The sequence below is a fragment of the Pteropus medius genome, unplaced genomic scaffold (assembly GCF_902729225.1).
Source record: "Pteropus medius unplaced genomic scaffold, Ma_sr-lr_union100, whole genome shotgun sequence".
Taxonomy (NCBI): domain Eukaryota; kingdom Metazoa; phylum Chordata; class Mammalia; order Chiroptera; family Pteropodidae; genus Pteropus; species Pteropus medius.
The window spans coordinates 6606799-6622550 of NW_024354875.1; the positions used below are offsets into that span (position 1 = coordinate 6606799).

At 38.5% G+C, this 15752-nt stretch overlaps 1 protein-coding gene across 1 annotated transcript in view; it reads left to right on the forward strand.

The window, feature by feature from the left end:
• The window catches only part of AP1S3 (adaptor related protein complex 1 subunit sigma 3), a 56120-nt gene extending 42160 nt beyond the window's left edge, over positions 1 to 13960 (forward strand). The window contains exons 4-5 of the mRNA XM_039855277.1: positions 7082 to 7219; positions 11946 to 13960. Coding sequence (XP_039711211.1) covers positions 7082 to 7219; positions 11946 to 11981 — 174 coding nt within the window. The 3' untranslated portion in view covers positions 11982 to 13960. The remainder of the gene's footprint in view (positions 1 to 7081; positions 7220 to 11945) is intronic.
• Positions 13961 to 15752: the final 1792 nt, after the last annotated feature.

The window sequence follows — 15752 nt, forward strand, 5'->3', positions numbered from 1 at the left end:
TTTCATAGTCATCTCAAGAACCAGACATCTTCTGAAAACGTGTTCTGTCTTGTGATTGAATTTATCATGTCCCAGGGTCCTTCAGTGCAAAAGAACAGTGTTCCGTTATCTTTCTCCAGCCTTTACTAAAATCTGCCTTTATTCGAATTGAACTAAAATTCATCTCCTTCTTGCCACTCTCACTAGATTAGGTTTTCTTGGAGCTACACTTTTGCTTCTCTTTTAAACCTCATCTCTGGCCCTCGCCTGGCCTGTCGGTGGCCATCTCCCAAGGCACAGATCCTGGGTGACATTCCTCCTCAGTCACTGTCCATCTATAACGAATAAAATTTAAACTTCTTAGCCTGGCAGTCAAGCTTTCTAAACATTGGTCCCAGGCCTCTTCTCCCGCTTTCTCGCTTTTCTCTCTTTACATCCCTGACATACCCAGTGCTCCCGTGACATGGACCAGCCTGACATACCCAGTGCTCCCGTGACATGACCAGCCTGACATACCCAGGCTGCTCCGTGACATGGACCAGCCTGACATACCCAGTGCTCCCGTGACATGGACCAGCCTGGTATTATCTTTAACTTGTACAAAATTCGCTTGACCACCAAACTGCAAGTCTGTCAAGATCATGACCCAAGACTTATTTATTTGTTTTTTCAACACTTGTAACGAGCTCTAGGCCAGATTTTTGCAAATATCCCTGAAACGTTTAATTTCACACTCTAAATAATAAATCATTGCATTTGGAAAATTTTTTTTTTTTTCCCTCAGTAATACTCTCTTCCCTATTCGCTTGCTTACTGAAGATTTTTATTAAGTGTTGTTAGGAGAATTTGCTTCTGGAAGAGTTTTCTGTATTCTATTTAATGGAATGAGCAGCATTTGCAGTATTGGTTGGGGTTTTGTCAGATTCGTGGCCACACTTTTTATAGGATGAGCTCTTGAAAGGTTTCTGAGAGAATTTTCCTGTCTTCTCCCCCTTCCCTTTTATTCTCCTCTTTTTTCCTTTTGCAAATTATGATAAAACCTCCAATGTTGCTTCCGGAACTTCAGTCGTTGTTCAGCATACAGAAGGAATCAAAGAGCGAGATCACTTTTCTTTCTCTTTCTCTTGGTTCACTGTTTATTTTCATTTTTAAAAGAGAAATTTGCAAACGCATAATAGCCTATTTTCATATTTTAGATTATTTCATTTTATGCTTTCTGCTACTCAAAACTATCCTGACATTTTGGTGCTGTCTTCTGCAATAAAAGCCACACTGGGCCTTCCGTGAAGGCCTGACGCTGTTGTCCTGAGGCTTGCGTGGAACTTGTGTTCCCCCGCTCATTTCTGCACTCTGGTTGGACCTGTTGTGTTTTCCTAGATTAATCCAACTATGATACTGTGACATGGGGCTGAGTGTTGATCTCGATCTTATGCGACCAAATTTCAGGTGTTTCAGAACACATGGCTTTCTCAAGAGAATGCGAATCCCCTTCACCAGCACCAGCCTCAGTTAAAGTACAAGGAGAATCCGAATGAATTCCTATTTCGCTAACATTAATTTTTCATCCAATTTTGGCATACGTTTAGAAACTGTGTCTTTGTCAGGAACCAAAATTTAATTCACTAAAAAATTCCATGAATCTTTTATCAAGCTAAGAGCAGCTAGGAGCAACTCGAGGGCTATCTGCCCAGTAGGTGTTCAATTCTTATTAATTAACAGTGATGAGCAAAACCTACCAGTACTGTATCTCATTGACATCGTCTCCAGAATATTTCTTTTTGGTTTTCTTTTCCTCTTGTGTTAATACTGAAGATTTCCTCGAATTCTGCATTTACATTATCTAAGGGCAAACTTGGTATTGAGCTTCTCTTGTAACACTGGAAAATATTACCTTCCGATGACAGATGAATCAGATTCTCTGGCTACTAATTTAAGTTATGTATTTTTTTTTTTTTTTTTTTAGCATTTTTCAATTCTAAGGAGATTTACAAAGATAAACTAGTTAATCTTTCGATCTTCAATAAGTAGTATCAACCACAATTTATGGAGGCTAAGAAGAAACGCCTCAGTCTTCTAGTAGATAAGGGTCTGTTTCAGGATTTAGATACCTGCCATATTTCCCCATTGCAGACAGTCGCGTGAGTTTTCACTGACGCACTCGGAAGGTGTAGATGTTGCTGTCTCAGAGATCTTGATGTGGGGGATTTTCTTGCTGTAAAAGGAGGAGCACTCTGAGTCCACCTGGATCCTGGTGTCAGCTTACTTACTAACCAGACCCATAACTTGGCCCATCATATATCTCCATTTAATAGATAAGAAAAATGACACGCAGAAAGGTTAATAGAAATATTTACTTCGCTCACCTCCTAGGGCTGTTGTAAGGATCAAGGAAACAGTATAATTACCAATACTTTATAAACGGTCAATTGCTATGTAGTTGTACTTTGCATTATGACTATTACACATATAGTTTTATACATTTGTTGTGTATAACTTGATACTTTTGTATTTATTTAAAACAGAATTCAGTAAGGGAAGGTCCTTCTTAGACTCTGTCTAAAAGGATTTAGTCATTGAAATGCCTGGGATAATCTCACTGCATCGCATATCTTTCTCTGAGAGAAGACCCTCAAACCAAATTACAGTAAAGCACAAGCCTTGGAGATCAAAGATAAAGTTAAATTATCACTATTTCTGGCTTTTATATTCTGTCTTCCAGAATATAGGAGAAAATGAGAAAAAATAAGTAAAGAGGCTCATGTGTTTATGTACATGCTTTTGCATAATTAGATGGAATGGAGTCATTTGAGTATCGAAGGCACATTTCTCATGTATGGGGACAGCATCCTTAAGATGGAATTAGAAGTATTTGAGTAATTAAGCAGTAGCTAAAGAAACCTACATTTGGTCTAAGGTTCTCCTGAAATGTTTTCTCTTACTCTGAGTCTAACCCCAAGAATAGCCATAGGGTAGCATTTTGCTGTATATGAAATAGTTGCTCGTTGGGAACATTCTCTATTATACCACTAGAACTCGTGTATCCATTTCCCTTATGATCTAGAGATAGTAGCTGTATATTCAAGTTGAATGAATGGGTATGTGTCTGTGTTTTGTGAGTATCTGACTTTGCATACCACCTTACCTTATCCCTATTCCTTGGACCAAGGTATAGTAAATTAATTGCCCCATGGCTGCTGGTGAGCTCTGTAGGCTGGGGGATGGGTGGCTGCTCTGTGAGTGGGGTCTGAGAAGTTCCCAGAGAACTTGCATTAGTATCTGTCAGGTTCACTTTGCAGGATTCTGGTTGCTGGTTTCTCCTAACGAGGCGCCTGTCTGTCTTGGATTCCTGGTGTCCACCTGCCTGGAACTGTGAGGTTCCTCAGCTCTTGCTACTGTAACTCCCGACTTCCCGCCTCTTCCGACCTCTGGTAACTGCTTATTTCTCATACTTTCTTTCATGTGCATGGATCTACTGTGCGTTCTTTTTGCTTATCCAGATTGTTTAACATTGCAAAGTAATGCATATTTTTACATATCCTTCTAGACATATACTTTTAAAAATAAAAGAAGGATTGCATTATGCATATTATTCTGCAACTTTCTTTTTCCCCTTATGAATCTATCATGGAGCCCTTTCCATGTCTCATTCTTTCCAGCTTCTAAATAGAGTTCCCATGGTATACCATCCCATACCAAAGTGTGTGTGGGGGTGGGGGGCGATATACCATACACTATTTAAGCAGTTCCTTATGGATGGTCTTTGGGCTGTTCCTCATTTTTATTGTAAATGATGCTTCCATAATTTTTGTTGTTCACATATATGTTATTGTGCACTGGTTTGAGGATAGCATAGAAATAAATTCCTTGTGGAATTATTGGGTCAAAAGATTTGTACATTCAAAATTGACAAATACTACAATTTGATTGTCCAAAATGGCCTATAAAACTTGTAGATTCTACCAACAGTGACTGCGAGTACCTAGTTGTCCATACTCTCACCAGCAACGGATATTATCTCTTAATTATCAGATGAAAATTGACTTAATTTGCATTTCACTGATTACTGGTGAGGCTCTGCCTCTTATTAGATGTGTACTATCCTTTTTCATTCCTTGTCTTTCTATGAAGTACTTCTCGACAACATTTTTTTTTTTTTCTATTGTGAAGTTTATCTTAGGGATTTGTAAGAATTCCTTCTGTATCGTGGATACTGTTCTCCACCCCGCTCCATTATAATATGTTGCAAATATTGTCCCCAGTCTGTTTCTATACTTTCAACCTTGTTTATAGTGCCTGACCCACAGTGTACTCTGATCCCTCTACAGTTTTTGCCTGGGGAGCCAGGTTTCACTATCATTCGAATACCTGAAATGAGAGTGTTCTAGAAGTAAAAGAGAGTGTCTGTTAGCTGAGAACATGTGCTTTTATCACGCCATCCTCTCTAATGGTTGTTCTGAAGAGAGAGCCCTAACGGTCTGGATAGACTCTTATTTGAAATTGGTTTATATATAAACATACATGCATATATGTATCTGTGTATGTACATATGTGTGTATATAGATAGAAGGAGACAGAGTGAGAGACTCTTGAGGGAGGGGAGAGATAGATGTAGAGATATATGCACACTTATTGTTGATTTGATGTTGTTTTCTAATGAGTGAAGGGACCGTAACCTTTGCAGATGAATTAGATGAGTTTTCTGAGTTGGCCATTTATTATAGTGGTATTATATTCATTTGTTCTTATGCTTCTAGATTCAATTGGATCTGTCAATATAAACCATTTTCTCTGTGGTGTCTGCAAGATTATTGACCTAAATCCTGGATATATGGAGCAATTTGCTAAAATATTGACATCCATTTTATATAAAGTCATAGCATTCAATAGGATCAGAAAATTGTTTATCTGAGAAGCCATTAATCCCCAGGATCATAGAAACAAAGCCTATATGTTGGCTGACATATTCATTTATCCTGCAAACATTTTTTACGTCCTACTATGTGCCAGATACTGAGGATATAAAAATGACTAAGACATGTACTGTGCCTGATCTCACAGTACAGGGGGATGATTGGTAAGTAAGCATATACTAGTGCACAAACTCGATGAGAGATAAGTGGATTTGGGGGGCACACTGTTCCCCTTACTTTAGAATTCCGTCTTGAAAAATGAGCTTGATTTTATCAGCAGAATAAGAAAAGAACATTTAAGGAACATTCCAGAAATTTCTGGAATGTGCAAAAGGCAAAAGTCATGAAAGAACAGGGTGAGTTTGTGGAATGCGTGGCTGTAGCACAAAGTGAGGGCTGTCACAGGAAGCCAGAGAGCAGGGACCAGGCTGAGTTATAAATAGTCCTGTATGCCACACCAGTGAACTAAAATGTTGTCCTAAACTGAAGGGGAACACGATCAGCATTTTAGCAAAATCTTAGTGGTCACCAGACTTGAGCAGGCACAGATGCTACCCAGGTCATTGTAGTGGCTTAGAGATGTCACAGACCTGAGCAGTGAGAGTGAAAATGAAAAAGACAGGATGAGAATATGAGTTTATGTACACAGTGCAATCAGTAGAAATTGGTCACCAAACTGAGAGGGGTGAGACCAAGGGAGGCAGAGGCATGAGGGGAAGCGGGAAGGCAGGTTGAACTGTCGATGCATTAGATCGGGCTGCTGGATAGAAGTTGCACCTACTACAGAAACTAGAGACTAAAGAGGAAAAAATGTGCTTGACTTTAGTTTGGTCCCTGGTGACCTGGACTGAGCAACATCCAGGTAGAGATGTCTATTTAGCAGATGGAAATATTGCACTAGCGTTTCCGAAGGAGATAAGGGCTAGTCACCTCGGTTTGCTAAGCTACCTGTATGCTAGACACAGCTGTAGAGAGTCAACGACATTGTCTAGGGGAATACATGTATTGCAAAGAAAATGTAGGCCTAGGAGAATACGCGTATATGAATTATGAGAAACACCAATATTTAAGAAGGTAGATCGCTGGAAGGTAGGCAGCGTGGAACAGAGATGTTCGTTTTGCTGATTGACATGTCCTAAGCACTCTGTAAATCCTTCCTAAACAAATGTAAAGTGGGAGGGAGATAAACCATCCAAAGGGCCTGAGAAGGAATCATCAGAGATGAAGAGAACAGGCGTTGAATTGGATTGTCAAAGTCAGGGAACAAGCGAGGTGATTTTCAAGAAAGAGATGGATGACGGGTCTTCAGTGCTGCTGTAAGGGGTGGAGGGGACTGAAAACTTTCAGTTAGCAGACCTTCAAGAGGGTGTGGAAAGTGTTGGGGACCTGAGGGATCCTTGGGAAGCAAACAGCAAGGAGAAGGCCCGAGTGGCTGTCTGGTTAAAGAACTGAAAATGAGCCTTATTTGGATTAGGAGCGGTAGTAAGTCTTGCCACTTGCTTTACTTAACCAAACCTGTCAGACTCTGCTCTGGTCTGTAACAGTGACAGTAGTTCTTGACATGTCCAGCATCATTAGCATCCCCTGGGAACCCGTTAGAAGTTCAGACTCTCAGGTTCGTCCAGTCCCACTGAATCAGAAGCTCTGGGGGTGAAGCCCAGCAATATGTGTTTTAATGAGACTTCTGGGTGATTTGGGCACATTCTGAAGTCTGAAAGCCACTGGCTTGTAACATCATTTTGAGAAACATGAGCACCGTCGAGCTCTAAAGTGTGGGCTTCCGAGAGTCCTAAAGCTAGGAGCCAAGATTTACAGACCAGAGAGCAGGAGAAACAAAGCACTGCCCTTCCGCCCGAAATGCAATGTGGGGACTCAGCTCTCATGTGTGCAGATCGAAAGATGAGATGAAAGCTGCCTCATTCCTCCGCCGAGTCTCAAATGTCTTGTCGTGGCATTGAACGATGTTACCTAAGGACATGCTCTGCTTTAATAGAATGTGGTTTTCCTACTTTTATTAAAGGCCTGTAATTCCCTAGTTCTATTTTTCTGCCCTTAACATACCATCTGATATTTTTATCTTTGGTATGCCACATAGGTGTAACTGTTGAAAAAGCTTGAGACACTGACAAATGTTTACCCTGATTTCACTGCAGGTTTATTGAAACTTTTTTTTTTTTTTCCTGTCCTACCAGGTCTGTGAGCTGGATATTATCTTTAATTTTGAAAAGGCTTATTTTATCCTGGATGAATTTATAATAGGTGGAGAAATTCAGGAAACATCCAAGAAATTAGCTGTCAAAGCTATCGAAGATTCTGATATGTTACAAGAGGTCAGTACTCAGTTTCTCATGTGCTGGGAAAAATAATGATGATTATGGTGGTGATGATAGTGGTGATGATGGTGGTGATGATGATGGTGATGGTGGTGGTGATGATGGTGACGGTGGTGAGATGGCTGCAGGGTGAGGATGGCGGCATAGATAGTGATGATTTATGGTGATGCGACGGGTGGTGATGGTGGTGTGATGGTGGTGGTGATGGTGGTGGTGGTGATGGTGGTGGTGGTGGTGGTGGTATTTATATATTAGCCAATACATACTGAGTGCTTACTCTGTGCTGGGTACAGTTTCTAAGCAACTTGCATGTATTATTCAATGATCACAGCAATTCTAAGAGGTGGGTAGTAGTGTTGTCCTCATTTTAAAGATGAGTAAACTAAGACACAGAAAGGTTACATGGCCTGCTCAATGTCACACCCCTAGTAACTGTGGAATAGAGATTTGAACGTAGGCAATTGGGCTCCAGAGTCTTTGCTCTTCATGTTTGAGCTTTTTAGTGAGGATACCTCACTATCAAAAAGCTATCAAATACTAGGTGGTATTCTTTCTCAAGAATAATTTTCCGAGAGGTATAAAAAGACTTTCATTAAAATGTCTGGGCTGCCCTGGGAAGGGAGAATGGCAGTACATCAGTTACTTCATTTGCCAGGGACACTAGAATTTTATTATCGAAGATGGCATTTATCATTTTAATTAAAATTTCTTATACCTCCTGGGGAGGTTGTATGTGTGCTCTTATTTGCATAAATAAGTTGGGAATCCCGTGGCTTGCTTGCCAAGGTATAAATGGGCCCTGAAACATCAATTTTGTTGTGCTCCTGACTCTGTGATACCCATTTAATACAGGGGGCTTTTTTTTTTAGTTGCAGTCCAGATTTCATTGTACCTAATGTACCTAATGAGGGAGCTCGCATTAGTCCCTTTTGTCTTCCCAGGGACACTGTAAAAAAGAACACTCCATCCCACTGACCTTTGCCATCCTCAGTGAGATGATGTAATCCAGCTCTGCCACCTCTAGGTACTTGTTCCCGTGGCATCATTGAGTCTTTCCATCTCTTTCTATTTTCATAACAGAAATCAAGAGATTCCAGAGCGTTATAAAATATCTTTGAAAATTTGGCATTAAAGCCATTCTACCTGCCGTTTAGAAATAAGAGACCGATTAAGTTAATGAAACAATGTGAAGTATGACTTCCTGTCAACTGTTTTCGCACATCTTTGAGCTGATTACTTGCTCCTGCCTATCCAGAGGACTAGTCCTCAGGCGAACGGCCGCTGAGAAAGGCATCTGTTTGAGTGGGTACAGATCAGACCCCGCCTGTGCCTGCGAGGAGGCTTGGGCATTTATCACTTCAAAAAATGCACTTAAACTTTCTGATGTTTACTTGGCTCTCCCCAAATGCCACAGGAAGGGAATTTTACAAAGTATTTGAGAAATCAGTGGTTTGGAAATTTCGCAGAGCAACCTTTCTTAAAATATGCCGGGGGTTGTTTATAATTCTGTCCTCAGGGCCCTTACTATGGATTGATTCTCCTTATAGGAGACGCAGACTTTAAACAGGGTCTTTTGGCACTTCAGTAATTAAAAGTTCTTGAATTAGGGCCAAGACACACCGGGTGGTTTTGAACGTCTCCCCTCTACCCCTTCCCCTAGGAAAAAGAGTTTTGAAGAGCTTGCAGTATACCTGGTACTTCTAGTTCCATTTAAATCTGGGGAGCAGGTATTTCAAGCGAGAGCCCTTTCACAATTAAAGATGAACTGGTAGTTCATGTCCATGGTGACTGAGTGGAAGGTCTTGATGGGTAAGTCTCAGGGGACCCTCCATTTAGCCCCCATGTTCCCATAGTGAGCGGGCAATGTCACGACTGCCCCTAAATCTCTCTCGTTGACTTAACGGCACCTACCAAATTAAAACAGCATCATCAATGTTCTCTTGGCCTCTAGTACTTAAGCTAAGTCAATGAACATTTGCGGAGCTGGTTAAAAAATTGACGTTATGCATCTGGTTTGTTTTGTATATTCAGTGAGACATGTTTAGAATGAATAAGCATATATGATATAATTGCATAAAGAAAACAAATTATTGCTCTTTTTTTTTTCCGTCCTTGGGACCTAAGCATGTATTTGTAGTTAATAAAGGTTAAAAGAGGCCTTTGTTACATCATTTTCACTTTTAGCCCAACTAAAAAACCTCGAAGTGACCCCTGGGACTTGCCCTGGATCCCTCCCTGATAAAAGTTTCTTAGAATAAAAGACTGCCTTCGCATATTTCATAAGAAAATACAGAGTCTTAAGTCTCCAAATGCCGAAAGCTTATTCCGAGTGTGCCTGGGCTAGACATTGATAATACGGAAAGAGAAAAATAGTTTTTTCCCCCGCTCTTTAATCCACCTCCCCACCCCGCACTTCTACCCCTGACCTGCGGATGTTGCCATCTCCCCTTAAGAACTGGATCTCTGAGGTCGGGGTGTCTCCTCCCCCAGGCTCACGGTGCATACCTGGGGCCTGGCACACCCGGGGTATGGGCCGTGGCTCCACCTGGGGCGTGAACCCAAGACCTTCTGCGTGTAAAGCAGATGTGCTAACCACTACACTATGGAGCCGCCCCCGAGACGAACAATTTAATTACTTGGTGGTGACTTTAGGCAGTACCTTATTTTGAAGGTGACAACTCAGCCCTGTGGACTACAGTGCAAAGTGATTAGAAGAAAAAAAAGAAACCCTGAAAGAAGATAGTGACTGGGAACTGCAGAAGTCGCAATTATTGGGTCTACCAGTGTGGGCGACAAACAGATGTTTTGATCACAGAATAAGAAAGCAAGTTCAGAAGGGAGGGTCATTAGCTCAAGCAATAGGATACCTCTCATATATATGTGTATATCCATGAGAAACGGCTCAATGCACCTCAACATCATCACCCCTTAAAGCACAAATCATGTTAACAGCTAAGCCAAACCACAGTGCGGTAAAAAGTCATAGCATGTGCAGTACTAATGGGTAACAAGAAGGATCCCAGGATGCAGATTCCAAGCCTCTTGTGAAAGGCCAAGGCAGAGCTCTTTAAGGTTGTGCCAGCTTTAAAAAGTTTCTTCCAACCTTTAAAGTAGGGAGAGCAAGAAAATACCAATCTCATACATTATTGGTTCGTGGAATCTGCGTAATAGCACGGCTCAGAAAGGACAGCTCATGCAGTGTTTCGCAGATTGAGTTAGCCAGTGGTTTGAAGCAGTGCCAGTAACTAGATGCCAACGAACTGCGAAGCTAGTAAAGTGATAACTCCAGGGCCTTTTGCTGTCCCAGGCCCCTTCCAAGGCCGCAGCCTCACATAGTCCAATTTTCAAAGGCAACATATCATAACTGCAAAGAATATGTAGCCGTACAATGAAAATAAGATATTATAGAGGCGTGTCAGGCACTTAATGATTGACAACCACATGCTGTTGCTGTGGATTTTGTGATACTCGTCACCTTTGAAAAATTTGCGATCCACTCTCATTTCTTTTCTCATTCTAAATCAGCTTTATGCCCACTTTTGTGTTTGTGACTTTGCACTCTTTTTTAAATGGTGTGAACTTTAGGTACCAAAAAACAGGCCTGGGTCCCTAGCCAATACGATACCCTTGCTAAGTTTCAAGACACGAGCAGCATCTCTAGGAGAAGATACAGGGCAGAGGTCTTAGGGTGTGGGCTTCTCTTGGCCACTGCTCACCTAGGAGGTATAAGAGCCTGATAGGAACATGTGAATGACTGACCACAAGTACGTTCAGCAGAGGAGCACTGGAATTCTAAATAGCGCTGGTGTCCTCTGAGCAATCTTGCTTGGCCTCGGACTTGGTCTGTTTGATCCAGCCTTTTGCTAGTTCACGTGCTCCTGGCAGGTGCAAGTGAATCACGTACCCTGGGGTTCAGGCTTAAGAGCACACTGAGCATCACAGATTGAGCTCTCAAAGGCAGGGGTGTTGCCTAAGGCTCCCTACCTTGATCTCCTTCATTGATTCAACCCAGAGGCCACTGTGTTATACAAATGTTATAAGAATAAGTGCAAGAGAAAGTCCATCCATCATGCATGGCCAAGGGCTTATAACATCACTGTAACTTTGAACTCTGCCTGTAATTTGAAACCATTCAAATATTTTTTTTTTAAAGTGCTGGAAAAAAAATTATGGTCTTGTGCCATGTTAGCAAGGGTGACTAATGAGGAAGATGAAGAAACATAATTTGTATACTTTAGAGGAAAATCTTTGCAAAATATGTGGCAAAGAATCTTCAGAATTATCATCGTTTATCCATTATATCTTGGCAATAGTGTAGTAAAGAGATTCTGTACAGTATCTGTAAAATTACATGTTATATAGACAGATTCAGCTTTCTCGCATACATATGCCTGGTGATGGTCCTCATCATTTTAGCAGACACACTTATCTGAAGTCAACAGTGATATCTTGGCAGCTATCACTTTAGTATTTGTCTTATCAGACATTAACTTTATGATCAAGCTTAGTTTCTTCTTGGTTGAAAGTTAGTTCCAGCCATATGGATGTGTATACAAATGATATTCAAACTTTGAACCATTGGAATGCAAAGATTTATGTCCGTAAATACTTTTCAAAACTACTTTTCAATGATGGCAAAGAAATAAGCAATGAAAAAGATTTCACAGGCTGCTAAAGAATGTGGCTTAAGGGAAAATCGTTCTAATTTATTGTTCTTTTTCAGACATTGGAAGAATACATGAACAAGCCTACATTTTAACTGGAAGACTCTGAGTGCTGCATGCTGGGGACTTGTAAAGAAGCAATGTTTTGCATCCAGTTATTTGAGAGCGCCTCCAGCACCATGCCAAAAATAACTCAAAAGGGATTTTTTTTTTTAACTAGCAAAAATTAAAGTTGTTTAACATATTTATCATGATTACATGTCTGTCTGATACTGTATATGATTAGTTATTGTAGCTCCGGATGTTAAAATTACTGCTTCATAACTCAATTGACTGAATATTTGTGTGCAATGTGTTAACTCTGTAATATTTTTAAGCTAATTTAAATACATTTGTTGCAATATGTTTTTGTTGCATTTGATCCTCTACTGGCAGGCTGAAAGCTGTATTGTAATAATCCATGATTTTGAATGTAAAGTATATCTTGTATCAATACTTTTCTAAATGTTTAGCTTTTAAAATTGTACGATACTTCAAATTTATGTTAATAGTTCATACATAATGCTAGACATTTTTAATACACTTAACAATATGGTAATTTCAATCCAGTTACAATGTTTCTGATTTTAATGTCCTGAATATATTTATTTTTTCAGAGTTGGAATAAGGAAAAATAACCAAAGATAGTATAGGATTTAAGTGTTTTTTGAGGCCTTGGAAGCTGCTCTCTTGGCTGAGGTTTAAATTTTACCTTGAAATTGAATATAAGGGGCAGCCCAATAAGGTCGTATTTTCTACAAACCCTATATATTTATTAAGGTTTTTAGACATCTGGAGATACAGTGTCTATGACTTCCCTTATTATAAAAATAGTGTAATAGAGATTAATTACAATAGTAATTATTATTACTACTACTATTTTAATAATCTTTTTCTTCTAAGCTCTTTTAGTTGCTTGAGATTTTGTTTCAAATATGTTTTAATATGTATCTAAGATATTTGAAAGTTTACTGTTTATTAGCCTGACTTAGAGCATTTAAAATTGCATCCTATATGGTAAATGACTTTTCTCCACTTTTCCCCCTCACTCCCCACCCCAACAAAAATATTTGCTGCTGACCATTATTATTGTGTATATGTCACATTCATGCTTCCTGGAATGAAAGTTCTATATAACCAGGTAGTGAATATGATCAGACGTTGTAGGGAAATAGCTTGTAATGTTCCATCTTGGCACCCTGTCTCAGCTGTGCATTTTCAACGTTAGTTTTGGGGTCTGGTCACATTCACACTAGAGCCATTAGGTGCTTTTTCTAAGAGTGTGCTTGTTATTGGATTCTCTAGGAGATCCCACAGGGTAGACTTTAGAGAATGTGAGGAGAAAATGTCCTCTTGGATTCATCTTACTAGACATATTTAGGGAAAAATGGTACAAACAGAAGAACAGAAGAAAAATTGACCAGTTCCTCAATATAACAATTATCGAATGGAAATAATTCAGGTTAGTATGGGAAGTAATTATTGTGCTTTTAATATTGAATATTTCCTCAGATAATAATATAACTACAATTATGGCATCAGAATGAAGGTTAATTATCATTTTTGATCACTTTGTTTACTTTAGGTGTTCAGTTTGTGGTTTAGCTTTTCATTGTTATTAATATGGTGGGACTCTATTTTTAAAAAGTTTTGGAAAAATGGACTTATGTAAATCTATCACAGTTTTTCTGGTTCTTCTGAAGTTTTCCACTTTTGGATGAAGTTATTTATTAAACATTATTGAAATATACTACACACATTCTGGAGAATTTTATATTAGATACTGTCTAGCTATAGACAGGGCTTCTCAAGCTCCATGTCACCCTCAACACACAGAAAATGAACAAACCAATATGGCACGCTGGGGTAAAATTGAGAGATTTGGGAGACATCTTATGTGGGCCTTAGTGAAAATAATCATTATGCTTTCTGTATATTATATAATTGTACTAAAACTGCCAAGTGAAAGAAAAGACAGTAAATATCAAAGTTGTATGAAACTTCCAAATAAAATATTTTTAAATTTTTAAATGAAGAATTTGAGTATGCTTTCATGAATAAATTTTCTTTTTAAGTTAGAGTTTATGCTTGAAATTGCCACCTATAATTCATGGTGAAGTCCCTTTAACATGACCTCTTCATTTCCTTGGCACTTATCATCTAGGAGAAACTTCGCAAGCAGGTGACAACAAATGAAGAAGGGTATACTGCTTTGTCCCTGATGATTTCTTTCTCACAGTTCACCCACATTTGAATAATCTAATCCCTTTACCTATAGTTAATGATGCAATCATGCTTAAAATCTAGTGACTCCTTTTCTTTCATTAACAAATGTGAAGTTGGCATTTATTGTGATAAAACGAATGTTTAATTCCAACTTCTTTCAGAATAAGTCTCCTAAAATAATGATAAAGCTTTTCATCAAGTATATACAGATATTGTTCTAAACCTAATCATTTCTTAGGATTTACATTATAATTCCCATGAAACATCACTGGTCAACTGTGCTTAACTTTTCTAAAATTTATTGGAAATTGTCAATATATTTTTTCATATGGTCCCTGAAATTTTGGATTAAGTTTAATCAGATGCTCCGGAATGTAATTAAGCAAGCCAATGACTATTTTTCAATAATTTGCAAAGAAAGGGTCATTGTTGTTTCAATTCTTATTTTAATTCTTGACAAACTCTTGAAAAAATTCTACCCATAGGCAATGCATTTTGCTATTAAACAAAGATAACCTATTTTGTCACATAGAGCTACTAACAGGACTTTAGTCATAGGGCTGTATTTAGAGTCACCTTTTGATAGTCCTACCTAATACAGAATTCAGGTCTACAGATGAAGTTTTACTTTTGATAAATTCCTTGTGAATAAGCTCACATATTAACTGACTCTCAGTGTTTTTACTGTGCATTTGTGCCATTACTACATAATTTATGTAGTGTTTCCATCATAATTTATTTGTTTCAAAGTGTTAATTTGCTGTGCCGTTAACTAGTTTGTTTTGCTACTTTACAGAATAAACAATGTTCTAAATATTTCTCTTCAGGACTTAAAAGCATAATTCTGAACAAGGATAGATTAATCCGAGATGATACATTTATGATTTAATCATCTCAGGTTAGAATTATTCCCATGTCTGTGACATGTCTTCTGTTTACTAATAGTATCATTCAAAAGTGGCACTCTTTCTTTTTTTTGGAAATGTTGAGAGTTTCCCCGGAGGCCGGTAAAATGAGCTATTCTGCAATCGTGTGAATTATATAGGTCTTTGCTAATGCTAGCGTAACCTAACTAGCTTTATGATATTGCTATACATATATATACATATCATATACATGATATTGCTATAACTTATAGAAGAACTTTGATTCATACATTTTACACTTGCAGGTGTTTAAAATGTTCATAAATCCTGTGTGTAAAATGGAGGTTTGGTAGAAAGATGCCAGCATAATTTAATTGATAATATTTTGAAGTAAAGACATTCAGGCTGAAGAAAAGGAAGAATTATGAGGATACTTGGTTCCAAATGTGAGATAATCCTCGTACTGCTTCAATAGTGACAAACTTGTTTAAAAAAATTTTTTTCTTGGAGGGGGAAAAAATCTGTTGAATTTGTGAAGATTCCATTTTAATGAAATTTTTACATTATGGTGGGAAAATGTAAAATTTAAGACTATATAAATGAAAAATTAAGAACTAATGTAGTTGTAGAGATTTGTAGTCAGGAAATTGTTTCAAAAAATAATTTGGGTCATTTGCATTTTTAGAATGTTATGAAAATAAATTTCAAAAATCGGTATATAATTTTTAAAATGAG